Raw genomic sequence first — 25,701 nt, forward strand, 5'->3', positions numbered from 1 at the left:
TGTAAATATGTGTATTTGTGTTTTAATTGGAAACTTGTCACTTAACCTCTCTTTCTCTGATTTTGAAGCCCTTCAACAAGCACATTTGTTGCAAAGCATGGGCCACAGCAGGCAGCCATCTGACAGCAGTATAGATAAATTTGTCTCAAGAGATGAAGCTGCTGAGCCAGGAGATCCAGAAAACAAGGTGAGACACTTAGGCCGAGACTGCTCAGCATCCCGAGCTCCCGTGAGCGTTCGGCAGTGCCCTGGTGCTGCCTGTCCACCACGCTCTTGGCTTTCCCGTCGCTGAGCTTTTGCTCAGCTGTCTCCCCTTCGCGTATTGACCTCTTCCCGGGTCTGCTCTGCTTTTCTGCCTCTCCAGGTGTGAGCGCGTCCTCACCATCTGGTGGTCATGCATGGCCTTGCAACATTCTTGGTTTTGTTCCGTTGAATTGATTTGTTTGTTTGTTTATTTATTGTGGTAAAACACTCATAACAAAATTTACCGTCGTAACCATTTTGAAGTGTACAGTTCAGTGGTATTAAGTGCATTCACACTGTTGTGCAGCCGTCACCACCATCCATCCACAGAACTTTTCCCATCTTCCCAAACTGGAACTCTGTCCCCATTAGACACTAACCTCCCGTTCCCCCGGCCCCCGGCCCCTCTCACCCACCATTCTGCTTTCTGTCTCTATGGATTTGGTGACTCTAGGGACCTCATATACGTGGAACCATGCGGGATTTGTCCTTTTGTGACCGGCTTGTTTCACTCAGCAGAATGTCCTCAAGGTTCATCCGTGTTGTAGCAGGTGTCAGAACGTGTGTACTACATTTTGCTTTTCTTTCTCCTCATCTCTTAATGGACACTTGGGTTACTTCCACATTTTGTCTGTTGTAAATAATGCTGTTATCAGTGAGTGTACAAATACCTCTTCAAGACCCTGATTTCATTTCTTTAGGGTATATGTCAGAAGTGGAATTGCTGGATCATGTGATAGTTCCGTTTTTAATTTTTTGAGGAAACACTGTACTGTTTTCCGCAGCAGCTGCACCATTTTACGTTCCTACCCACAGTGCACCAGCATTCCATTTTCTCCACATCTTCGCCAGCACTTGCTGTTTTCTGCTCTTTTTGAGAGTGGCCATCACACTGGGTGTGAAGTGGTGTATCACTGTGGCTTTGATTTGAATTTCCCTGATTAGTGATGTTGAGCATCTTTTCATGGGTTTATTGGCCATTCATATGCCTTCTTTGGAAAATGTCTATTCAAGTCCTTTGCCCATTTTTTAATCAGGTTGTTCGGGTTTTTTTGTTGCTGCTCACTTGTCCATTGAACTATTTTAAAATTATCTCTCTTGCTTACCTTTTCCATGTAAGTGTCCTGTATTCCCAGCTAATTTTAAATTCCTTGAGGGCAAGAAGTAGTGTTTTGTACTTAGTCCCTCCATGATGCTCAGTCGCTGTAGCGACCTCGGCTGTTCCTTCTGGGCCCCCTCGCACCAGGCCCACCCCTTGCAGCTTTGGGCTCCCCCAGGCTCTTTCCTCTGCCCGAGGAGCTTCCCCCGGATGCCAGGTCTCAGCTGCCCTCCTGTGTGGCTCCCTGCCTGCACATTGGGCTCAGCCCTGCCACAGCCCACATGGCCCCGGGTCAGGACTCCCTCTGGCTGGTCTGATTCTGCTCTGCCGTGGCCCGTGAGGTTGGGCACCTGTGGGTGAAGGTAGGCGTCTCTGCATCCCAAGCGCCTGGCACAGCTGCTGTTCTGGAACTATTTGTTGGATGAACTAACGAATCAATGGGTGGGTTCCGTGATTATAAGACAAACAAGTGTCAGTTTTTCTGTTCCAGCCCTGCCGGATCAAAGGCGACATTGGCCAGTCCAGTGATGAAGATTCTGCTCCTCTTGTCCATTGTGTCCGCCTTCTGTCCGCTTCATTTTTGCTAACTGGGGAAAAACACGGTAAGTGTAGAAAGGCAGGTGCAGAGTTGAAGGGAATGACTTGAGGTTTCAGAGGTCATCTTGGGAACCAGCTTCGTGCCTGTTTGCAGCAGACAGAGTAGAATCTGGGGACGAGCTTTGGTTTTCACTGACCGGAGCGGGAGGGAGGGGAGGACGGGAGCAGCTGGTTTAGTGGGTCTAGTTTTGTGTATTTGGAAGCTAGATACGTGCTGCTTTGAAGCTGAAGGTGACCCAGGTGTGTTTGTTTGCAGCCTTGGTTCCGGACAGGGATGTGAGGGTCAGCGTGAAGGCACTGGCGCTTAGCTGTGTTGGAGCTGCTGTGGCCCTTCACCCTGAATCTTTCTTCGGCAGACTTTACAGAGCACCGCTTGACACCATGGAATACCCTGGTACGTTCAAAGTTTGTATCTTATTCCTCACGTTCAGTCATTATTTTGAAAACTATTTCAAACCGTCTTGACTATTTTAGTTTTAGAGCACTAAGTTTTCTTAGCTGATTTGCGGCATTTGAGGGGTGTTCTCCATAAAACATACAGTCATGTTTTTAGCTTCCTGGACCCCCTATAGATGCAGCGTTTAGTTGAAACACATACAACAAAGCGATAGAAATCTGGGAACGGCAGAGCTTATTTGCATATGAATTGGATTTATACCAAAAGCACAAATTGTATATAATCAAAATGGCTTTGGGCCACACCACCCAGGCCAGGTGTTCACACTCAGAGCCAGTGGGCACCGAGACCAGCTGGGGCAGCAGCGAGCCAGTCTCCTGTCATGCACGTTCTGGGGCGTATTCTCACGATACAGTGAATGGTGGGAAGACTCGCTCCCCTAAAGTTATCCTCCTGCCTGCTCTCTGTCTTTCCTTGGGCAAGGGGACAACCCATGCTTTTGAATTTATATTAGGTAAGTATGGACAAGTTTGAGGTTCTCTAATAATTTTTTGAGATGAAACCTTGGAATTTTGATTATTGGCTGACAACCTGGAATTATAATCCAGAAAATCTATTGTGTTGAAGGATGAATATAGAATCTTTAAACCCCGAAACGTTTTTACCACTGATGGTTATTATATTCAAGTCTTTTCTAGATTAGGATCACTGCCTCGCCCTCTTTTTCTTTCCTGAGAATTCAGCCTTTGCCCTGAGTTAGAAAGTTGACGGTAGGGACTTGTACAGTGGCCGGCCGTCTCTCTCCACAGAGGAGCAGTACGTGTCAGACATCTTGAACTACATCGACCATGGGGACCCGCAGGTCAGAGGAGCCACAGCTATCCTCTGTGGGACCCTTGTCTCCTCCATCCTCAGCAGGTCCCGCTTCCACGTGGGAGACTGGATGGGCACCGTCAGAACCCTGACAGGTAACGTCGAGTGTTCATTTTTCAGTGTTGTCTCTTCCAGATGGCATTCTCATGTTCAGGTTCACATGAAGGTGTTTGTTCCTTGCTTTTCCGATCAGGAAATACATTTTCTCTGGCGGACTGCATTCCCCTGCTGCAGAAAACTTTGAAGGACGAATCTTCTGTTACTTGCAAGTTGGCTTGTACAGCTGTGAGGGTGAGCATAGTCATTTGTGGAAATCACTTCTTTGATTAGTGGAAATTTTACCAATGTTACAGTTAAAATTGGAGCTTAACATTAAATATTTCCAGATATTCTGAACAATAATAAACATCTGTGTATCCACCACTCAGCCTTAGAAGGAAAACATTGCCAACAGTTAAGGTTTAATAGACTTTGATTTAAATCTCAGAATATTTGTTTGAAGTATACCTTCCCTAAAGGGTGTCTGTACCTTGCTCACATTAAGCGTAAAACCTGTTGAATTAAAAAACCAACAACTCTTTCAGTCCCATAGAATGGATAGAGTTAAAGTGAGGCATAGGGGTTATTTAATCCCCTTTGTTTTTTGTGTCGAGGGAGAGCCCCAGTCCTTTATGTGGTAGGAAACTTTATATCAGCTGGTTCATAAATCACAACTGGCTAGTCAACAGCAGTCCAAGTTAACCAGTAAAAATCAAAACAAAAACCCTACAATTGTCAGATTTATGGGATACCGTCCCTTTGGCCCGGCCAGAATTGTTCCTCAGTGCGAGTTGTTTGCCAAGTTTCAGTCAGTCTGTCTTTGCTGGAGCAGAAGGAAGGGGGTTGGCGGCAGGCAGCAGGCCGTGTGTGGAACTGCCCACGAGTGTGCTCAGGGCTCGGGGGAGGGTGCAGCCTCGGAAGCCCCGTCCTGTCCGCTCGTGCGGCCAAGGGCAGGGTCACGTCAGGAAGGGCTCGGGTGCTGTGTCCCGTGTGCTGGGCGCGTGGCTGAGCTCGGGTTTAGTGGTGGCGGTGTGGCGCGTGGTCGGTGATGGCGAGGCTGGTGTCTGGGAGGAGAGGCCAGGGTAGAGGCAGAGACGGGGAAGAAAATGGTTTTGTGGAAGGGACACATTTACTTTGCAACTCGAGTTTATGGAGGTGAGTGTATATGATAAGTGTTTCTGAGAGATGTGGAAACAGGGCAGCATCCCTGTCGCTGTTAAAGGAAGACGGAGCGGGGACGGTGGGAGGGGTCGGCGTGGGAGGGGTCGGCGGAGGCCCACCTGCCGCCCGCTGTGCCTTCCAGCTCTGCGTCATGAGTCTCTGCAGCAGCAGCTACAGCGAGTGGGGGCTGCAGCTCCTCACCGACATGCTGGCCCTGCGGAGCAGCTCCTACTGGCTGGTGAGGACGGAGCTTCTGGAGACCGTGGCAGAGATCGACTTCAGGTGAGTGAGTCGGGCTCGTTGGGTCGGCGAACCACAGCCGCTCCCAAGTCTGAACAGGCATTGGAAGACCCGGTCCGCTGGTGCCAGTAGTGACGCTTATCAAGTGACCCGTGTCAGCATCGGAGTGGTTTGCACGGCTGCCACTGCCCGTCTCCTCCTTGACTTTGCCCCCTTCCTGGAATGTTTACGTACAGGCAGAGGAGTGGGGTTTTCCAGTAGTCTTAGTCATCTAGGTGTTCTGGGTGGTGTGAATAAAAGAGCTCGAACTTCTAAGACAGTGAAGCTTGTGTCACTTGTGCTTGTTTAAACGAGTGTACTTAGCACTGTACTGAACTTAGCTGATCTGTATTGTGTTGCAGCTAAAAATAACTTCTGATGCCTTGCAGTTTTCATTTTCTAAGAGTAAATTTTCTTTCCAGATGATTTCTCTCCATGCTTTCTTTTAGACGGGAAATGGTCCTTTATTGTCCGGGAATATTGTGCTTTTAAGCCGCCATTTATAGAGTGCTTGTTGCGTGCCAGGCTGGGCTAGGTGACCTCTGTCGGTTACCTTCTCTCAACCTCACAACATCTCCATGAAGTCGGGGTTGCTTTCACCTACGCCTCACAGACAGGACCCTGAGCGGGGCGGGTGGGGACCTTCCGGTCTTGGGGAGGCGCCAGAGTCTCAGCCCCCTCCCCACAGTCTGCCCCTCTGAGCTGATTCTGTAGGGCACTTGGGTCTTTCAAAATAACAGCTGCTCATATCCATTTTGAAGGAAAATAGTTTCCTGAGCAGTGTCTGACTGAGTCTGGAGTCAGGAGAGCAGTGTAAATTCTACTTGTTTGGAAAACATGAGTCTTTCTGCTGTTTTAAGCAAGGCTGCCTCAGAGCCTTCCCTGGCTCTTGGTTAATGTGCTGGAACCGGCCGTCTTCCTTGCTCTGTCAGTCGTGCAGGCCATCAGTGGGTGTTTGTTCAGTAACTAAATTGTTTCATTGTGAAATATGTTCTTTTGTGTTAGGTTGGTGAGCTTTTTGGAGGCAAAAGCAGAAAACCTACACAGAAGGGCCCATCATTATACAGGGGTAAGCCCTTCATTTTTGTGAGGCCGTGATTTAACTTCCAGGAAGTGCACTTTCCTAGTGGAGTAGAATGTCTTGGAATGCATTCTGTCCTAGATTTATTTCACATGAAGTATTCATTGACATCATGAAAGTTGTGATTGTATGCGTGACTTTAGGACTGGTGATGTTGAGTTCTTCCTCACTGGCTTTCCAAAATATCTGACCTAAAACTTAGTTAATATATCTGTTTTTATTATCCTTCTTTCCAAAGCTTTTAAAACTGCAAGAACGAGTGCTCAATAACATTGTCATCTATTTGCTTGGGGATGAAGACCCCAGGGTGCGCCACGTTGCTGCAGCTTCGTTAACGAGGTACTTACCAAGTATTTTATCTCTTTTCACTTTCTTGGTTAAAGTACTAAATGATATGAGAATGGGAAGAGAGGGGAAAATTCAGAGGACATGGGGCAGTATTCCTAAATCTTTTGAGCTCACAGTCAGCTACTCTTAAACTATCAAAAAAGGTATTTTTCACTACCTTAAGGGTCTAAAATGGAAATTTAAACAACAAAGTACTAGCTTCATATTATAAAAGTAATGCACTTTCATGGCCAGAATTTTGAAATATGGAGACTAGCACTGGAAAAATCACCTTCGGTTCTACCATTGGAGATAACCACTGTTAACATTTTGTCCTGTATATCCTGTGTACAAGTTTCTTTTTCAAAATTGGGACAAAATGTACATGCAGTTCTGTTATCTGATAATTTCCACATAATGTATTATTAGCATCTTCCTGTTGGAAATACTCTTCTAAAAAAGAAATTTTAACTGGCATTGTTGTCTGGGGCGGCACCCTCTATTCAAATATATTCATATTTCCGTACTGAAGTGCATGACATTTCATATAGTGTGAGATAAATAAAGCCTGTAAATATTGTTTAAAAAGTTTTTTAGTTAGTGGCCACTTTTTCACTATGTAGTTGTGATAAATTTTTATATAAATATTATTTGGTCAGATATTAAATCTTTATTGATTTAAATAATGAATAATGGTTCAGTGACTGTTGTTATACATAAATGTTTATGTGTAATTTTTTTTCTTAGAATTAATTCCTGGAAGTTGAGTTACTAGGCCAGGCAAGCTTTCTGATTTTCCCTAGTAGCTTTATTGAGGTATAATTTTATATCTCTAAAATTTACTCATTTTAAGTGTACAGTTAAATGAGTTTTGGTAAATTTACAGAGTTGTGCAACCTTCACCACAATCCAATTTTAGAACATTTCCATCATCTCAAAAAGATCTTTTGTGCCCATTTGCAATAATTCCCAATTCCCACCTGGCCACAGGCAACCACTTATCTGTTTCCTGACTTTAGAGGTTTGCCTTTTCTACATGTTCTATATAAATGAGGTCACATAATAAACAGATGGGACTTTGGCGTCTGGCTTCTTTTGCCTAGTTTTTGAGATTTGTCCATGCTACGTGGTGTGTTTGTTCCTTTCATTGTTGAATAGTATTCTGTTACATAGATAATACTCTTATTTATACCTTCACCAGGTGGTATTATTATTTTCACTTTTTGACTACTATGAATCATGCTTTTCATTTCTCATGGGTAGATACCTAGAAGTGGATTTTTATGGGTTTTGGTACTTATTGTGAAATTACTGTCCAGAAACAGATCAGTTTATGCTCCCACTCCCAGAATAGGATTGTGCCTGATTCTTCTCACCAAAACAGTATTTCAAAAGAAGTTAAATATGTGTCAGTTGTTCAGGCACTCATTGGTATTTCCTATTAAAGTAACTTCTATCTTGTTTTAAAAGTAATGTTTACGGAACAAAATTTAGGAAAAATGTAAAGGAGGAAATAAAAATCTTTGTAATCAAACTGCTCAGAAGAAAACCAGTTACATTTCGGTGGATATTCTTTCGGTTTTCAATGCGGTCATTTGCATTTCTTTGGTTACTTGTGAGGTGTACCTTTTCATGGATTTAACTGGATTTATATAACTTACTTGATCAAAGATCTTGGATCTTTACCATTTTCTGTGAATGATAGTAGTTTATTAAACCTTAGGAAAAAATTATACTTACGACCAGGTCTTCATGGAGGAAAGAGACTTTAAGTAAAGACACTGGGTTTGCAAACTAATGTGATAAAACAGTTGACTGTTTCTAAAAGTTATGGGCCCGTCTGTAGGCGTGTGAGTGCTCACACAGGGCGTGTGCTGAGCGCTGATTGCAGGGAGGCGCCCATGTGCCCCCTGCATTGTGCCTCTGAGTTCACTTTGGATTTGTGAGGGACCTCAGCTGGAGCTCTGCACCTGGGAGTGTGTGGGACGGTTTTGCAGACAAAATTGCAGAAGAGAGTAAGGGACAGCCCCTGGCATTCAGATCTGCCCTGTACTCAGTGCTTCCTGTGCACCTTGGCTTCACGCACTTGTTGACGCTGATTAAGGTGGTTAGAAAGAGAACTTTCAAGGTTTTTTAAATCAAAGCATTTAATTATGTGTAGAGAGATGTATGTAACTGTATGACAGACAGGAAGAGAGTCCAGCGCCTGGTCTTTTCAGAGCGGGTGTGTGGGGGAGTAGCCCTGCGATCGGAGCCTCTGCTCTTAATTCCCCTGATGAAGGAAGTGTCTTTGGGTAGCCGGAGGGAGGGGATCACAGGTGGGTTTCAGGTACTTTCTAAGGAAAATAAACCTTGCTTTTATGTCAGGCTTGTCCCGAAGCTGTTTTATAAGTGCGACCAAGGACAGGCTGACGCAGTCGTGGCCATGGCGAGAGGTCAAAGCAGCGTTCACCTGAAGCCTCTCATGCACGAGGCGCAGCCTCCGTCTCACTTCTCCGCCAGCACCATAACCAGGTACCCCTGCTAGCCGAGGAAAGCGTGCCCTGGGCTCACTCTAAAGCCTCGTGTTTTCTAGAGAAAACGCTTGGAATAGGCACTCCTCCCTTGATGGGGCGCTTCTCTTTTTCAGGGTCTACCACCCCGCCTCTTTATTTAAGCTCTGCTGCAGCCACACAGCAGTGACCTCGTAAATCGTATGATCGTTTGTTATGAGCCACATACCGACAGCTGTATTTTTCTCTAGGACTCTAATGCTATGTCTTCTCTAAAAATTTGTCCTTAAAATTTTCACTATATTTGTGTTACCTATGAAGAGTATAGTTATATCATGACATTAATGTTTAGGTGAGCAGGTTGTTAAAGAGTGTCAGTGTTATTTAGGGTTATCGCTAGTTCAGTGATGTGCAATTATTATTATTCACATTTTTTTGTGAGAGTCTTTTATATACAATTTCAAATGGTTGTACACAGCCCATTCTTTTCTGTGTCTTTTAGACTAGAAGACTAACATAGACTGTGTTTTTTATTGTTGAGGACAGGACACTGAGGGAAACAAAAGTGAATCAACGCTAATCCTACCTGGGCTTCATTTATGTAGTTGGGGAATTAGAATTCGTATGTAACTACAAGGAGGGACTGAAATTGACACGTGCCAGGAATGGAGTATGGAAAAGTGGCAGTACTGTAGTGGGAAAGGACTTTCTTTTGTCCAGAATCAGGAGTAGATTCATGAAGGATTTCTTTTAACTTAAAGCTTGAAAAATGGGCAGCTTTGGACACGTAGAGAGATTGCAGGCAAGGCTGTGTCGAAGAGAGCATTGCTCCAGTGCTGTGGTGTTGGGAACTGGAGGAGGAGAGGGGTGATCGCAGCCATTTTCCTAGAATAATGACCACCTTTATTCCCAGTCTTTCTTTAACTTAAAAGTCAAGACTGCTTTAACCTCTTGTAGCCTTTAATCTTAAAATTTTAAGTGCCATTTGAATTTTGAAAATGTCATAAGCTTCAGTGGTAGATTATAAGTCTCCACGTCTCTTTCTCATTAGAATATATAGAGGCTATAACCTACTACCAAGCATAACAGACGTCACTATGGAAAATAACCTTTCGAGAGTCATTGCAGCAGTTTCTCATGAGCTAATCACATCAACCACGAGGGCGCTCACAGTAAGACTCTTTTGGTTGGTCTTAATGAGGTTACTTTTCAGTAGTTTGTGTGGTCAGTTCTTAACGGTAGGATGCTTGTATTAGAGCTCTTATATGTGCGGCTTACTAAGAAATTGTGCTTCTGTGAATAAAACCTGGGTTTATTCCAATGGGAATGGAAACAACTTTTTTTTTTCTGAACATTAAATATGTTCATTGTAAAAAAATTCAGCCAGGGGAACTCCCCAGCGGTCCGGTGGTTAGGAATTGGCGCTTTCACTGCCGCGGGCCTGGGTTCAGTCCCTGGCTGGGAACTAAGATCCCACAAGCCGCGTGTCGCGGCCAAAAAATTAAAATCAGTCAATCAATCAATCAGCCAGTCTAGGAAGACATAACAAAGAAAAGAAAAACTACCATAATCTGAATTGGTAGTATAGCAGAAGTTTAAAATATCTCTAGACTAATTGACTCAGTGACTTTATAATACATACGAAGCGGAAAAAAATCAGAAATGCCAACAAAGATTTTTGTGTAATGTGATTATCTGTATCATTATTTGTGATGCTGAAATTGTAAAAGAACCATAATGTCCAAGAGTCCAAAACTGATTAAGTTCTGATTATAACTAAATTCTGTATAGATGGTGATATGTTTATTATGCACTTATTAACATGGTGCTTTGGAGGGTTTTGAACAATCTGTAGAGTGGCCATCTGGATTATAATGAGTGAAAACAGGCGCAGTACAAAGCTGTGCATGCCTGCGCACAGACAGGCCCTGCTTGTGAAAAATAACGTTCACATTAAACACATTTCTTACATACTTAAGAAAATGATGGGCAGAAAAGTTCCAAAATAAATTGTAGGATTATGAATGATTATGCTTTTTAAGATATTCACAAATTTTCTAAAATGAACAAGTCTAACTTCCATAATCAGAAAAAAAGAATGTTACACGAAAGTAGTGCCAGTTTGCTGATTACCAGGTTAAATCTTGTCATTTATTTTATGTGACAGAAGGAATGCTTTCATGTTGTGAAAACTCAGGCAGTTATGATTAGACTATCTTGATAAGGATGTAAGTGCCTTTCAAACTTAAATATTGTTTGGGCTGTCTGCAGTTTGGTCTTCCCTTGATTTGTTCAAAATATTTTATAAACATTATTTGTATTTATTGTGGCCTACATATGTCAGACAGTGTTCTAGGCTTGGGATGTAAAAACTAAGAGGATCCCTGCCCTTGTGGTTCTTTCAGTCTGGTTAGGAAGATGGACATTAATCTGCAGGAGCAGATGGGGTGGGGTGAGCTGGGGTAGGAAGGGCATTCCTGGTGGGGGCGGGGAGCACGATGGTTAAAGTTGGAGCCAGAGGAGGTGCATCACTCCTGGCCTCTCCTCACTGGGATATAATCGACCCTCCTTAAACCTGTATCTCAGTTGTTCAGCTGTATCTTCTAAGGTATGAACTTGTATCATGGGAGGACAGATGTCTTATCGTTAGATACAGATCGCAGTTTTGTTTTCATTGTTCGTACTCGTTATAAAGGGAAAAAGGAGGTTCAATTTAATAAACTTTTTTGGTGTTTGAGTGTGATTTTCTCATTCCTTTCTTCTTTAGTTTGGATGCTGTGAAGCTCTGTGTCTTCTTTCAACTGCCTTTCCAGTTTGCATTTGGAGTTTAGGTTGGCATTGTGGGTATGTATTTTCCTCGGCGCATGGCTGTCTACAGTTATGTGATACAAACATAGTTATACGGATCCCTTTCTTTCTTTCTTTTTAAGTCTCACCTTAACAGTTTCACCTTTTGGAAAAATACCCATTGGAATATTTGCTTCTGCCCTGTTAGTTGTGTGGGAAGCTAGAGAAGGAGCTATTGGGAAATACTGAATTACTTTTAATTCTAATGGATGTCAGATGCTCACTCTTAAGCATTTTGGAGGATCTGAGGGTATGATCTGCAGGTTAATTTAAGGGAATTTGCATATGCTGGCAAAAGACTTTTCTAATTGGCTTGATTCTCTCCAAAATTATTCACTATTCACTATGTATTAAAAACTTAGAAACATTTTTCATTTGAAATCAAATGTGAGCTATGGTGCAAAATTTTGTAATCAATTACAAGAGTAATTTAGGAACTATTACATTTATATTAGCAGTTCTCATTTAAAAATGATTTTCTTCCAGTAGATGGCCCTCATAGCATCTGTGAAATAATTCTGAGTCCTCTACAGCATTAAGGAGTAAGCTTTTGTTATGTATACTGATAACTGAGACAAATTTAGTAACTCACCGTCACATTTGGAAGGAAATCTGCAGATTTCTTGTGTGTGTCAGCGTATGGCCAACTAACTTTGCTTGAAGTAGGTGCGTCCTCTGGTCCTGGGTGATGGCTTTCCTGTGTCGTAGATGCAGCATTAGACCTGACTTCAGAGCAACTCTGGTGTTGGGGTAAACGTGCTAAGTCAGTCGAAAGAGAGTTAAAAGTTATCAGAGTAACCAGTTCCAGTACTTCCAGTCAGATCTGCTACCTGATTTCCTGTCTCGGATGACTTTCATGGGACTGTGGTTACAAGAAAGATGCTAGTTCACAGTAGTAAAATCGCTTTGTGAGCTGGCATGAAATGAACAGTGATGTGCCTTCCTTTTGGTTCATAAGAGAAAGCAAGGCTGTTATCTTAAAATTTTTCTGTAATTCGATCTTGCAAATGTCTGCTTTCAGAGTGCCCCCGCTGAGCGCCTCTGATGAGTCTAGAAAGAGCTGTACTGTGGGCATGGTCACGATGATCCTGACCCTGCTTTCATCAGCCTGGTTCCCACTGGATCTCTCAGCCCATCAAGATGCTTTGATTTTAGCCGGGAACTTGCTTGCAGGTATTGGTACTGAGTTGAAAGAGGGATTCTAGGTCGTTAACTTTTGATTTCCTTTTGGGGGGTGGCGGCGGTGAGCGCATGGAGGAAAAGTATTGAGGTCATTGCCAGGGATGGCTTGTTCCTTTAGTCAGAATTTCAGACATTACCGATAGGCATAAATGTGCACTGCAGGCAGCTATCCTGTGCCGAGTATTTTAAAGCAGCCCTTTCCCGATCTAGCCCCTCAGTTAGCTATAGGTAAACTCATTTCTAATTTCATTTTAGCGGGCACCCTGTGCAGGTACTGTCTCAGGCACGGGGCCCATGAGAAAGTATGGTGTGTGGGCTCCGTTCTCAAGTTGAATGTAGGTTTGTAGCGACACACGTCAACAGAAGTTCAGTGGCCGCACGGAGCGGCTGTAATCACCCTGTCGGGGATTAGGACAGGAAGCGACATTTATGGGCTGGCAGGAGAGGGAACACCAGACGGGGCACAGCACACGTGAAGGCATGCAGACGTGAGAGATTGTGTGACGTTTGAGTGCTAAGTAATTTTGGATATTGTGTGAGGGCGAGGACGACGATGGAGAGAATGTGGCTGGTGAAGGATCCGTCTCCGTTAATGAGGACTTAGTCTGTTTGCTCTGGGAGGTCATTGAAGAGCCTCATGAAAGGGAGTAGCAATCTGGGTAGTATTTTAGGAAGATCACTCGGCTGACGTGAATGTGGATTGGAGGAGAAGTTAGGGAAACCCATACTTAAGGCAAGATCAAGAGAGTCTGAACAAGATAATGGCTGTGGGTTGTGTGGGAAGAGACCCATTAAAAGAGAGTGAAGGGGGGAGAGTCAGCACATCTGGATCACCGGTTGAACTTCAGTTGTAAAGATCAGGAGGGGCACTGTCACATCCTGGGTGGATATGTGATGGTGGCCTTCATGGAGGTTGGGGACACAGATTCGGGGGGAGATGTCGGTTTCCTGTGGAACCTGAGGCATCAGTGGGCCCCCAGGTGGAGGTGTCCAGCAGACTCTTGACGTAGACGGGTCTGAAGGACTTACGTCTTGGCCCCATGCTGTGGAGCTGGGGAGGTAACGTGTGTGCCCGTATCACAGCCAGTGCCCCCAGATCTCTGAGGAGTTCGTGGGCCTCCGAAGAAGAGGCCAGCCCCGCAGCCACCAAGCAGGAAGAGGTGTGGCCGGCTCTGGGTGACCGGACCCTGGTGCCCATGGTGGAGCAGCTCTTCTCCCACCTGCTGAAGGTGGTCAACATCTGTGCACACGTCCTGGATGATGTGGCTCCTGGACCAGCAATAAAGGTAACTCCTTGCTTGGGCAGCTGTTTTCAGCTGGTCCAGATGGCTCCTTGGGCCTCCAGGCATGCCTCTGTTTATTCATCTGTCCCTTCCTTATCCTCTTTTGCTTTAAATAAACAAAATTGCTCATATCGTGACACTAGATTCAACACCTAGATGTGCTCATCCAACTTATAGCCCATTTGGTATCGTCTGTCATTTACTATCACCTGTGAGAGGGAAGTACCTGGCTTTATTCTTGGGCTTTCAGCGTTGGCCGAGAAAGCTCAGCATTGAAGCCGGTCTCTCCCGAAATGTTTTGCTTTTCTTTGAAGTACAGTTCAGTGAAAACTATTCACACAGTGAATTTAAGATGGCTCAGTTCACTTGTAATTGTATCTGATGGTTCACTCGCTCTCCTGTCTCTTCCACCTTGACAGCTCAGGTTCTCCTCTAGCTGCCAATTTGGTCCCCCTGCTGCTACCAGCTTCTCTCGGGTCCTTTCTCCCAGCTTAACCCCTGAATTAGTGTACTGCTCCTCTGACACTGGCCTTCTTTGCAAAACCTCTCCGGCCCTGGACTCAGTCCGCTGCTTCGGCCGTCGATTCTTTAACCCCTGCTGGCCTGATTTCTGCCAGTTCCCCACAGCAACGCTCCCTGCCAAGACCCGCCTTTGACTCTCGTGGGTGCTTCGCAGACCCTGTCTCACCTCCCCTCTGCATCTCCCAGGACCACCTCTCCTGTACTGAGGCATTCTCTCTGGTTGGCTTCCGAATCCTCTGACCCCCTGCTACTGCCTGGGTACTTCCTAGTTTAGTCTTCTTCCCACCATCCGTGCTTTCCAGGGCTCTGTTCTCAGTCGACCCCTCTCCATATTCTCCGGCCCAGGGCTGTCCAGCACAGCTCTCTGTAAGGATGGAAATGTTCCATCTACACCAGCCGGGACAGTAGCCACCAACCACATGTGGCAACCGAGCACGTGAAGTGTGACCAGGGCAGCTGAGGAACTGAACTTCTAATTTTGTTTAATTGTCATTAAATTTAAGTAGCCACCTGTAGATCGTGGCTCTAGCGTGGGACCGGGCAGCTCAGTGCAGTCAGGTCTACTCTCAGGTCTTCAGTATCTAAGCGGGGCAGACCCCAGACCTGTCTTCGGAGTCCACTGTGGCCAGCTGCCACGGGTCACCTCTACTTGAGCGATCCGTAGAAATCTCATTCGGTCCAAATCTGGACATCTTGGTCTCCTCCCCAGCCGGTGCTTCTCCCCATCTCTCACTCCATATTTTTCAAGCTAGAATATGGGAGTCATCACAGCTCTTCATCTTGCTCACCAAATTCTTTGTTTTCTCTCCTAAGTATCTTGCAGAAAGCCCGTATATGTATATGCATACACGCATATACATTTACACACATCCATACACGCACATGTAGATGTACACACTTTTCTCTGTGCTCACTGCCGCTGTTCTGCTCCAAGCTGATGTAGTGTCTCCTTTGCACCACTGCAGTGGCCTCGCTGAAACAGCATTATTAACATATCGTACAGTTACGGTGCAATTCACACACCATGCACCTCACCCATGGAAAGTGCATGACTCTGTTCTAGTACACCCAGAGTTATTTGGCCATCACTGCAATCCGTTGTAGAACCCCCAAAGGAGCGCTGTACCATTTGGCTGTCACCCCCCAGCCCTCCCACGCCCCCAGCTCCAGGCAGCCACTGAGCTACTTTCTGTTTCTGTGCATCTGCCTGTTCTGGGCATTGCATGTCAGCGCAGCTACACAGCTGGCGTCCTTTGTGACTGGCTCCTTTCACGTAGCGTGTTTTCCAGGTGCAGCGGCTTCTTTCCCGGTCTCTCTAGCCCTTCCCTGTCAGCCACTGTGCCCTTTGTGCAGACAAGGCTCCGAGGTGTAGGGTGGCCTCTCTCAGATCGCGGAGGGGGTGAGCAGCAGAGCTGAGGTGCCCGCGCCACTGCCTCCTGCCGTGGGGGGCTGGGGCGTTCTGTACTGTCCTGTGTATGCAGAGTGTGGGCTTTGTGGAGGGTCCGGGTTTGTTGCCTCCTGCCTCTGCTTCTTGTTAGCTGTGACCTTGAATAAGTCACTTCATCATCGCTGAGCCTATTTCCTCATTTGAAAACGGAGTTCAGAGCGTTGCTCTGTACCCTGTTTCACGCTCTGGCTCCCAGAGAGAGCCCCATTGCTTGCTATTGGAGGTGGCATGCCGGGGCTCTGGGGGCCTCCTGAGACCCCGCCTGACTGCCTGAGGGCTCCTCCGTCTCTGAGCGTTCATGGTGCTCCCGTTAGGAAGTGCTGGGTCAGTTCCCACCACGTGCAGTTGTGTGGGCTAAAGTGGATGGTGCGTGTACGGAGTCTGGGCTTCATAAATGTGGATTCAAAGAAGAGAAATGGATGGCACGGGCGAATGGCAGAAGCACATACCATGGTTTTCAGTCTTGTGTTGGTGACACTTCCTTCACAGTTTGTTTTCTATTTTAGGCAGCCTTGCCATCTCTAACAAACCCGCCTTCTCTGAGTCCAATCCGACGGAAGGGAAAAGAGAAGGAACCCGGAGAGCAGGTGTCTGTACCCGTGAGTCCCAAGAAAGGCGGTGAGGCCAGTCCAGGTGTGAGGCCACGGCGGGGGAGTGGGAGGGGGCGGGCTTGGGGGTGCCTGTCTGTATTACAGTGGTTTAGGACTAAAGCTTACGTTCATGTCAAGGTTAATATTACAGCTTGGTAGTTTTTGGAAATAAAATACATGGCAATGAAGCCAGAGAAATGGTTTCCCCAGGTGTGGTTTCAGGTATTGAATATTACTTACTGAGTGTACACAGACCACATTTTGGTCTTACGCACGTCTGAATGTTGCTTGCCAATGTGGGGTCCCAGCCGTCTGCAGGCGTCTGGCCCACAGCAGGGCACTGTACCCCGTGCTCCCCATGCTGTGCCTCCCCGCTTCTCCTCTTCTCACTGACTGATTTTCAGTAAGGGAGGGGGTGTAGACGGCTAGGAATAGAGCGGGGTGACATCGTTGATTCTGATGTGTGGAGAATTCTGAAATAGGAAATGGAAATTTTACCTGTGGAAGGGCTGAGGGAGAAGTAAAGTGGGGATAAAATCATCTGAGTGAGACGAACCTGAGAAATTGACACACACTTGGAGGGGAAAGTCTTGGAATAGAAGGGGCCAGAGTGACCATGTGACTCTGCCTATGACTTATGTGGTCCGTGCCACTCTTGGTGGGCACAGAGCAGAGGCGACCAGACGCCTGTCTGCTTGTGCTGCCACCAAGTCCGTTCACATGCTACCTCACAGTGCCGGGGCCGGACATGATTCTCCCGTTCATTTTGCTTATAAAGCGTTTATGTTAAGCATTTTATTAATTTTAAAACTTTATTTAATTTTTTGGCTGCACCACACGGCTTGTGGGATCTTAAGTTCCCCGACCAGGGATTGAACCTAGGCCCCAGCAGTGAAAGCATCAAGTCCTAACCACCGGACCGCCAGGGAATTCCCTATGTCAAGCTTTTTTTTTTTTTTTTTTTTCAAGAGTTCTGAAAATGCTTATTCATTCAGTTCAGCAGTAAAGCATTTTAAAAGAAACTATTTTCTAAGTATTGATGACGATACCAGTGGAAGATTTACCAGCTAAAAAGCTTCAGAACTTTATAAATGCAAAGTTATCAGTATGTGACTGATCATCTTTCTGATGCATTAAATAAACTAAGGACCCCAGATCAGAAATCTTTAAAATCTTACACTGTGCTTGGCATTTAATATTTACTATCAGCTCAATGATAGTGTGTGTGCCCTGACAGACTTCAGAGCGTGTTCACATCACCCCTGTTTGACTGCTTACAGGGCTCATGACCTAAGTCGACCAGAGGTCGACCCCATCGTGCCCCTGGGAGCCTTGTGCTCCGAGAGGTTTTGAGATTGACTGAAGGTCACGTCAGTCGTTCCTCTGACTCACAAACAGGCAGCCAGGCCAAACCAAACACATAATAGCATCACACTGCTCTTCTTCTTTTTCTTCTTTCTATTTTATTTTGTCATCTTATGGGCGGTACTTAGAGTCTACTTATGTTCATTAGTCAATTTCTTGTTATTGTGAATTAATCAAAAAGTCAGGAAAAATTTGAATTTTATCCTACTAGAATACAATAAAAATAATTATTACTAACAGTCTTTTTAAACTTGGTGTGTGTTTCCTTTTGATCTAAAAGTTTATTTTGTGTGGTGTGTTTAAAGCCTCTCGACCATCTGAAACCTCAGGGCCTGTTGCAGCAACCAAGTCCTCGTCACTGGGGAGTTTCTATCACCTTCCTTCTTACCTTAAATTGCACGATGTCCTGAAAGCTACACACGCAAACTACAAGGTACTGCTTCTTTTGTAAAAATACACTCATTCACACATTTCAGAGGATTGTCGATGTTTTTCTTAAGATTGTAGCTTATAGACATACATATATAAGTAAGTAAGTTAGACCTTTGGGATATGAGTTGCAATTAGCTTTTTCAGCTCTGTCTTTCAGCTTTGTTTACGGTAGCTTCCATCATTACAAAAGTTTAGGATTTTCATTGGGAAAGTGTTGTCTTTATGATTTATCGATGCCGTGTCTGGGCGTCCCAAGATCGCCCACATTCAGAGATCCGCTAGAAGGTCTTGTGGGACTGAGCATGTGGTTGTACTCACAGCGAGGGTTCCTCACGGCAGGGCGGGGAGGACACACAGCCAGCCCCTGAGGGGAAGGATGCCGGCAGAATCTGGAGCAACCTCTGCCCCCCATGAGGGCCACTCGGAGGACCCCACCCGCCCCCGCCCTCAACTAAAGTGCAGCCGCGTGCTGGTTACAGAGGCTCCCTCTGCCTTCACAAACCAAAATTCGCTCACAGAGGAGAGCAGGGGTCCAGCATCAACACATTGTTTGATAAGGCAGTCCAGGCACAGTGAGCCACCCTTAGTGCTCAGGGCGAGTCTGACGTCAGTCTAGGGAACTGTTTACTGGCTGAGTTCCCAGGCACCCCTGAGGGCCAACCTTGCAAGCAGCTTTCTGGAAGGATAGCGGTCTGCTCTGTTGTTTCTCTTGCACAGGTATGTTTCTTCCTTAGGACTTTCTCATTCTGAGATGATTATTATTATTATATTTTATTTATTTATCTTTTTGGCTGCGCCACGTGGCTTGAGGGATCTCAGTTCCCTGACCAGGGATTGAATCCCAGCCACAGCAGTGAAAGCCCAGAATCCTAACCAGTAGGCCACCAGGGAACTCCCCTTATTCTAAGATTATTAAGGAAAATCTCCCATGGTTTCATTTAGGGCTTTTCATTGTTTTCTTCCATTCAGTTTTTTGTGTGTTTAGACTATTCTGTCTGCAATTTGTTAGATATGAAGTATGCATCTAACAGGTTGTTTTTCCAGCTGCCTAACCAGTTGCCCCTACAGTTTCCCAAATAGTCCATTTTCTGTCACTAATGGGTTTTGAAATACTACCTTTGTCACATACTAAATTCTCATAGTTCTATATTTCCATTTACTCCTTTATTGTATCAGTCTGTCCATCTGTTCGTCCATTAGAAGCACACTTCCTGATTATTGTAGCTTCATAATGTATTTTTGAGGAGATCAGTTACCCCATTTTACTTTAGAATTTCCCTGGATATTCTTATTTATTTTTGCATATGGACATGAGAATAAACTTATCTAATTCCAAAGAAAGTTGAGAGTTTTTCCATTGGGATTGTGTTAAATTTGTAGATTAACTTGGGGAGAACTGATATCTTACATGCTAAGCCTGCCCGTCCAGAGTGTGAGATGCTTTTTTTTGTGTTGGAAACTTCCTGTTTCCTCAGAAAGGCACATCAGAAGCACATGAAATTTAAAGAATTTAGAAGTAATTTTAAAAGATACTTCACATAGATCTTGCACGTTTTTTCATAAATGTGACCCGTAGTCATCCTTTTTTTTTATTACTAATAGATACATCTCAATTTTTTAAAAACCATTTACAAACTTTATCTGGTTTGTTTTCTGAAGGATATAGATAATTTTTAAAGATAAAAGATTTGGAGGCTCTCTTTAGCCGGATGTTTCTCATGTCAAGCTCTAAAGTAGAGGAGGGTATGTTTAAAATCCCACACAGAGATGTTTCCTTTCCACCTGTTCTCAGTGTACGTCATCTTCAGTTCTGGGGGACCCCCCGCCCATGTTCTCTGCAGCATCCCTCCATCCTCTCCTCCGTCTCCATCGTCTCCCTTCCTGAATGCCCTGGACTCCAAGGTGGACCCCTTTACTTTTGGCCTCCCTGGAGTCTCGGAGTCCTGCCTGCTGGTTGAGTTGCTGTGCGCAGACTGCGTGTGTGTGTTTGGAGCGGCTGGCGTGTCCTGAGATCTTCCATCACTGCCTCCTCACCTCCTCTGCTGCCCCACGGGGTGTCCTGCTCTCCTGCTCTCCATTGTTCGCTTGACCCTTGGGCTCCCCCCTGCGTTATTTCCCAGTCTCCAAGTCCTTCTTCAGCTCTCCTCGGAGCCCTTTGACCCCAGTTCTCACATCTGTTCGCTATTCAGGAAAGGCCTTCCCTGCTCTCTCCCCGACCCCCACTCAACGTCCTTGCCTGCTGGAGGTGAAGCCCTGCCCTCCTGCTTTCCCTGGGACCTGGCGTCGTGCAGTCGCCTGTCCCTGGGTCGTTGGGGTCTCGCTCCTGGGTTTTTCCTTCCTTCCTTGGCCTGTTGTGAACACCCTCAGGTTGATGTGACGCTGGTCACAGTGTTGAGATCCACTTACATGTTCATTTTCTGTGTCTGTCTCTCACCTGCTTTCCTCTCCCTTTGCCCAGAAAGTGTTTCCTCTTTCATCAGGGGTGGTTAGATTTTATTTCAGTAAGCAAATTCCTATCTACATATTGTAATGTTTTTGTAGGATTTTTGCCGGTTTTCACAGTCAATGCCTCCCCCTCACCCTTGTTCTTACATATTATATCTTTGGCCCTGAACCTTCTCTCAGTCTGTTAAATGGGGGAAATTGCTACATAATTTAATTCAGTTGGGTCCTTTAGGATCTTAACTTAATACCTCTTAAGACTAACTTAATATTTTGTTGTAGCCAGACTGAAAGGTTGTGTCTGAATTTGCTAATGATTTCCCCCAGGGATCTTAATGGGTGGAAGAAGACATGTGTTTTATATTTTTTGATATGCTGCTTATCAGGCACTGGTTATGATGGGCATTAAACATTCTTTTTCTCATTATGATAGAAGGTTAGGAATTATTTTTCTTTCAGTAGCGTCACTATACGTTGGAAGACGCCTTTGAAAATAGTGTTTATATAGCGATCCGGAAGAGTAATTTCCTTTCCAAGGCATTTCCCAGTGCTAAAAACAAGCAAACAAACAGACCCCCGCCCCCCCATCATCCCCCCATGGTGAGTGTCGCGCTGCCTAGGGAACACACCACAGCAGACAGTGTGCGTCTGTGTTAGGTGACCGGGATGCTGCCAGCAATCATGTGTGCCTTCTCTCCCACCACTTTCCCAAGGTCACCTTGGATCTTCAGAGCAACACCGAAAAGTTTGGGGCTTTTCTGCGCTCTGCCTTGGATGTTCTCTCTCAGATTCTAGAGTTGGCAACACTGCAGGACATCGGGAAGGTTTGTGTTTCCTTTCTTCTCGTTGAGCTGTAGCTGGCACGCTTCAAGTGTACCCTGGGCCGAGTGCCTCCAGGGCGAAACCCCACCATCCCGGCACATTCACAAAGTGGGGAGAAGGTTCTGCAGTCTGGGCACTTGAGTCTGATTCTTGTCTTAGCCTGAAGTTGCCGGGGGCAGGGTTCTATTTGTATCCTGTTTTCACTTTTTGCTGTAAATTAGCTCAGACCCAGATGAATTAAAAAATTGGTGGGTTTAAAACTGTTGACAGAGTCCTTTACTTTATTTGACCTTCGCACGTGGCAAGGTCAGAGCAGTCTCTGGCGTGTGGCTTGTTCCTCTGGTGCCTCAGGAAGCAGCAGGGCTGTGCTTGAGGCTCATGGACTTGGGTTCCAAGCCCAGTAACCTCCCTGCACCACCCACATGTTGTGGGGACATGTTCAAGCACACGGGAGAGTTAAGAGGTCGTGTGGTGAGTGCCTGTGTTGTGTCCACGACCAGATCCAGCAGTTACTGTTTTGTCCACTTGCTCTGCTGTGTTTGGATCCACCTGTCCAGCTACCGGGGCATCTTAGTTTCTAATGAATTTCAAAGTGAGTTACCAATAGCCCTCCTTAAACATGTGTCTCTTAGAAGTGGAATACAGTGAAGTTCCTTTGTTTTCATTTCTCTCCATCTTTTTTTTTTTTTTTTTTTTTTTTTTTTTGTGGTATGTGGGCCTCTCACTGTTGTGGCCTCTCCCATTGGGGAGCACAGGCTCCGGACGCGCAGGCTCAGTGGCCATGGCTCATGGTCCCAGCCGCTCCGCAGCATGTGGGATCTTCCCGGACCGGGGCACGAACCCGTGTCCCCTGCATCGGCAGGCAGACTGTCAACCCCTGCGCCACCAGGGAAGCCCCATTTCTCTCCATCTTTTTCTCGATATGCATAAAGCTTACCTGGCTTTAATCATTGTACACATTGTCTTCTGTTTCTCCTCACTGTCCCTTTTACTTTTTCCACATGTCAACTCAGTGGGTCGGAGCAGTGCTTAGTCCAGGGCTAATTCTTCCACCACTGAGGCAAGGCCTCCCTGGTTCTAGCCGGCGCCCCATAAACCCGGTTAGGGAGAGCAGTCACTGTTCCAGCCCTGTGTGAGTTCGGAGCGCTGTGCCCTCTGACCCTTCCTTACGCACGTGTTGAGCGGCTCCCAGGGCCTCCCCCGATCTACAGAGTCCTTTCTGGGAGCTCTCTCTTCTTTGGAGCCCTCACTGTTCCCGCTTCCCCGGACTCTCAGCTCCTCCTCAACTCAGGGGGTCCCCTGAGCTCTGCTCTGTCCCTCGCCCTTGTGCCACCACCCAGGAGCTCTCTGAGGGCAGTGAGCGGGGCAGTCGTAGGGCTGACTTGCTGGTTTCCCATTTCTCAGGGGTGCCTGTCCTCCAGTGCCTCCTGGTCACTGTCTTGGAACTGTGGTTTCATATATTCATATATTGGGTTTTTTTGGTTGTTTGGCTGTAGGATAAATCTGGTTCCTCTTACTGCATATTGGCCAGGAGTGGAAGTCTCCCTTCATTATGTTGTATGTTAATATCCATGCCCGGGACTTGTTTCCTTGAAGGCCACTAACAGCAGCATCCTCTTCTCACCTGTTTTCAGCGCCTGTAACTCAGTTTCTGTTGCACACGGAGCGTTTCATACGTGTTTGTTAAGAGACGTGGTTCTTTGTTAGGCAACTTGTGATGTGAAGGCTCTGGTTGTAATTCTTCCGGTTCGCACTTCTTAGTTGCCTGCTATGAGCTAGTGAAAACAAGGTGACGTGGAACAAACTCAACCCTGCAGAGTATAGCCTTGGATATCTAGTCCAATAGGAATAAATCAGAATCTTAAAAATACATGGTCCTGAGTATTTGAAATCAACAGAAATCTGTTGCTTTTGAGTGCAGGAAATATACCAAACAAATGGAGTGAGAGGCCTTTTCAATGTAGTTGGTCTGATAGAAGCAGTGTCTGGGGACCAGGTGGGCGGTGAGCGGGGAGCTGCTGATGCTGGTGCCTGGACCATTCATGTCTTCAGGGACCTTGGATAACATGGACCTCATTTCTGAGGCTGGTAAAAACAGTTTGTGAGAACAGTCGTTTGAAGGCAGTCATTTTGGTCGTTTTTGCAGGTTGCTGTCGGACACAGGACCTTACGCTAAAGGGAAATGTCTAGGGCTTTTTGTGGTAAATCACACTTGATGTAGTATGTGCTACGTTCAGCTGAACCTCTGCAGGGGCCCCACAGATGCAGGGCTTTCACCCCTTTGCAGGCTCTGAGCTCCTGCCCTGACAATCCAGCCCTGACAAGGGCTGGATGCCGAGGGCACAGCAGATCCTTGATGCACAGTTTCTGGATGAGTGAGAGAAAGAATGTATAAATGCATGAAGGGAAGGGTGAGACGCGGCTGCTTAGATTTCCATGCTTTTTACTGACTTTCTCTGCTGGCAGTACGCGAAAAGCTTCTTCTGACTGTCCTGTGATGTTTACTGTTGCACACAATTTAAACGGAAGCCGTCCAGTGGCCTGCTCTCCGTGCAGAATTCACCACAACAAGTATCTGTGAATTGCTTACTTTAATGTCTTGCTGCCTGTCCTTTGCAGTGTGTCGAAGAGATCCTGGGGTACCTGAAATCCTGCTTCAGTCGAGAACCAGTGATGGCAACTGTTTGTGTCCAGCAGGTCAGAAAGCAGTTTCTTTTAAGCCCTTCACCCCGGCACGCTGATGTAATGCTGCCCGTCGTTCAGAAGGTGGTGCTGGTGGCGCGTCCGGCAGCCCCACCTGTCCCGCCTTTGCTCACTCCGCTGTTCTCCGGCCAAGAGGGCTGCTCCTCCCTCATGGTCCAGGAGGAGGACGCTCGCCCCCATGGGGGCAGAGGATCTCAGAAGCTGTGCTGGCCTCTTGTCACTTAGCTGGTGTCCTGGTATCCCTCCAGTGTCCTGCGCAATCTGAAGTTTTGCCAACATACCCGGTTATATATAGGTGGATGTGATATTTGTGTGGGAGATTCTGTGTTACTTCAGATGTTGATGGCTTCAATTCTTCCACTCTAGCTGTTGAAGACTCTCTTTGGGACAAACTTGGCCTCCCAGTTTGATGGCTTATCTTCCAACCCCAGCAAGTCTCAAGGCCGTGCTCAGCGCCTTGGCTCTTCCAGCGTGAGGCCGGGCTTGTACCACTACTGCTTCATGGCTCCGTACACCCACTTCACCCAGGCCTTAGCCGACGCCAGCCTAAGGAACATGGTGCAGGCAGAACAGGACCACGACACCTCAGGGTAACCTTCTGATAGTCTCCTGTGTTCAGAGAACTCTAGAAAATGTGGTTGCTGCAAGGATGCTGAAGGCATGGCCCTGCCTCCAGAGAAGCATGTGGTCCAGTGGGTGAGATTGCGGGCGCCTCAGTGTCTCGGCAGGGCTGGGCTGGGGGAGAGGAGTGCTGAGCGGGCTTCCCGGGAAGCGCACTCACTGCTGATTCGTCAGCCAGCCAGAAAGGGGACACGCTATTCCCCAGGGCGCATGACGACATTTCCCTTTAGAGTAAGTTCCTGTGTGTTGGTGGCGCTTTGGGGGCCTGTAACTCAGGTGGCTCAGTAGTGCTAGTGTGTAGAGGGCATAGGTATTATTACTCTCTGTTTTGTAACTTTATGGCTAAAAGTCTATTTTCACTCAAATTTATAGTTGTTTATGGTGCCTGGAATTACAGTAGTTGTTTCTTAAATTACCATCAATTATTAGTGCATATTTGAGTTACTACTCTGTAGTCACAATAGAATTCCTGGTTTTTCTTTATATAGATGTAGTGATAAAACAGCTATAGTTAAAATACTAGAGTATTTTAGGAAAATGTCCACGTTTTGGGCTTTAATTGGTCATGTACTTACTATTTTTCCAAGTCTCAGGAATAAGATTCTTTAAATACTTGGTCTAATAATATGGGGTATAAATAAAACAAGCAAGTGTCTGATTACTGACATTTAATATTGTGTTTCTTAAAAAGAAAAGGGTATAATTGATGTAAAGAAATTTTTTCCCAAGGAAATCAAGTGGTATCTTCTAGATCCCTGAATCTTTCAAATGACCATCACCTCTCTGGCCCCACTACACACGGGCTGAGTGGTGAGTTTCCTGTAGCAGAGGAAAGCGCTGTCTCGGGTAGCCTGCTG

General features: G+C 46.0%; 1 protein-coding gene across 7 annotated transcripts in view; it reads left to right on the forward strand.

The window, feature by feature from the left end:
* The window catches only part of HTT (huntingtin), a 137,014-nt gene that overhangs the window by 50,599 nt on the left and 60,714 nt on the right, over positions 1–25,701 (forward strand). For 6 of the 7 annotated variants that reach the window (XR_010942814.1, XM_067734943.1, XM_067734942.1 and 3 more), the window contains 18 exons: positions 69–187; positions 1,833–1,944; positions 2,196–2,333; positions 3,146–3,304; positions 3,403–3,500; positions 4,552–4,691; positions 5,694–5,757; positions 6,008–6,108; positions 8,464–8,610; positions 9,640–9,760; positions 11,356–11,432; positions 12,457–12,608; positions 13,701–13,903; positions 16,376–16,502; positions 18,130–18,257; positions 21,412–21,522; positions 24,140–24,217; positions 24,590–24,813. Coding sequence is in view for 6 of the 7 variants with exons in the window: in XM_067734943.1 (XP_067591044.1) it covers positions 69–187; positions 1,833–1,944; positions 2,196–2,333; positions 3,146–3,304; positions 3,403–3,500; positions 4,552–4,691; positions 5,694–5,757; positions 6,008–6,108; positions 8,464–8,610; positions 9,640–9,760; positions 11,356–11,432; positions 12,457–12,608; positions 13,701–13,903; positions 16,376–16,502; positions 18,130–18,257; positions 21,412–21,522; positions 24,140–24,217; positions 24,590–24,813 (2,299 nt within the window). In the remaining variant the exon portion in view is untranslated. The remainder of the gene's footprint in view (positions 1–68; positions 188–1,832; positions 1,945–2,195; positions 2,334–3,145; positions 3,305–3,402; positions 3,501–4,551; positions 4,692–5,693; positions 5,758–6,007; positions 6,109–8,463; positions 8,611–9,639; positions 9,761–11,355; positions 11,433–12,456; positions 12,609–13,700; positions 13,904–16,375; positions 16,503–18,129; positions 18,258–21,411; positions 21,523–24,139; positions 24,218–24,589; positions 24,814–25,701) is intronic. The other variant, XM_067734946.1, reaches the window with a different exon arrangement.

The sequence above is a fragment of the Pseudorca crassidens genome, chromosome 4 (assembly GCF_039906515.1).
Source record: "Pseudorca crassidens isolate mPseCra1 chromosome 4, mPseCra1.hap1, whole genome shotgun sequence".
Classification (NCBI taxonomy): domain Eukaryota; kingdom Metazoa; phylum Chordata; class Mammalia; order Artiodactyla; family Delphinidae; genus Pseudorca; species Pseudorca crassidens.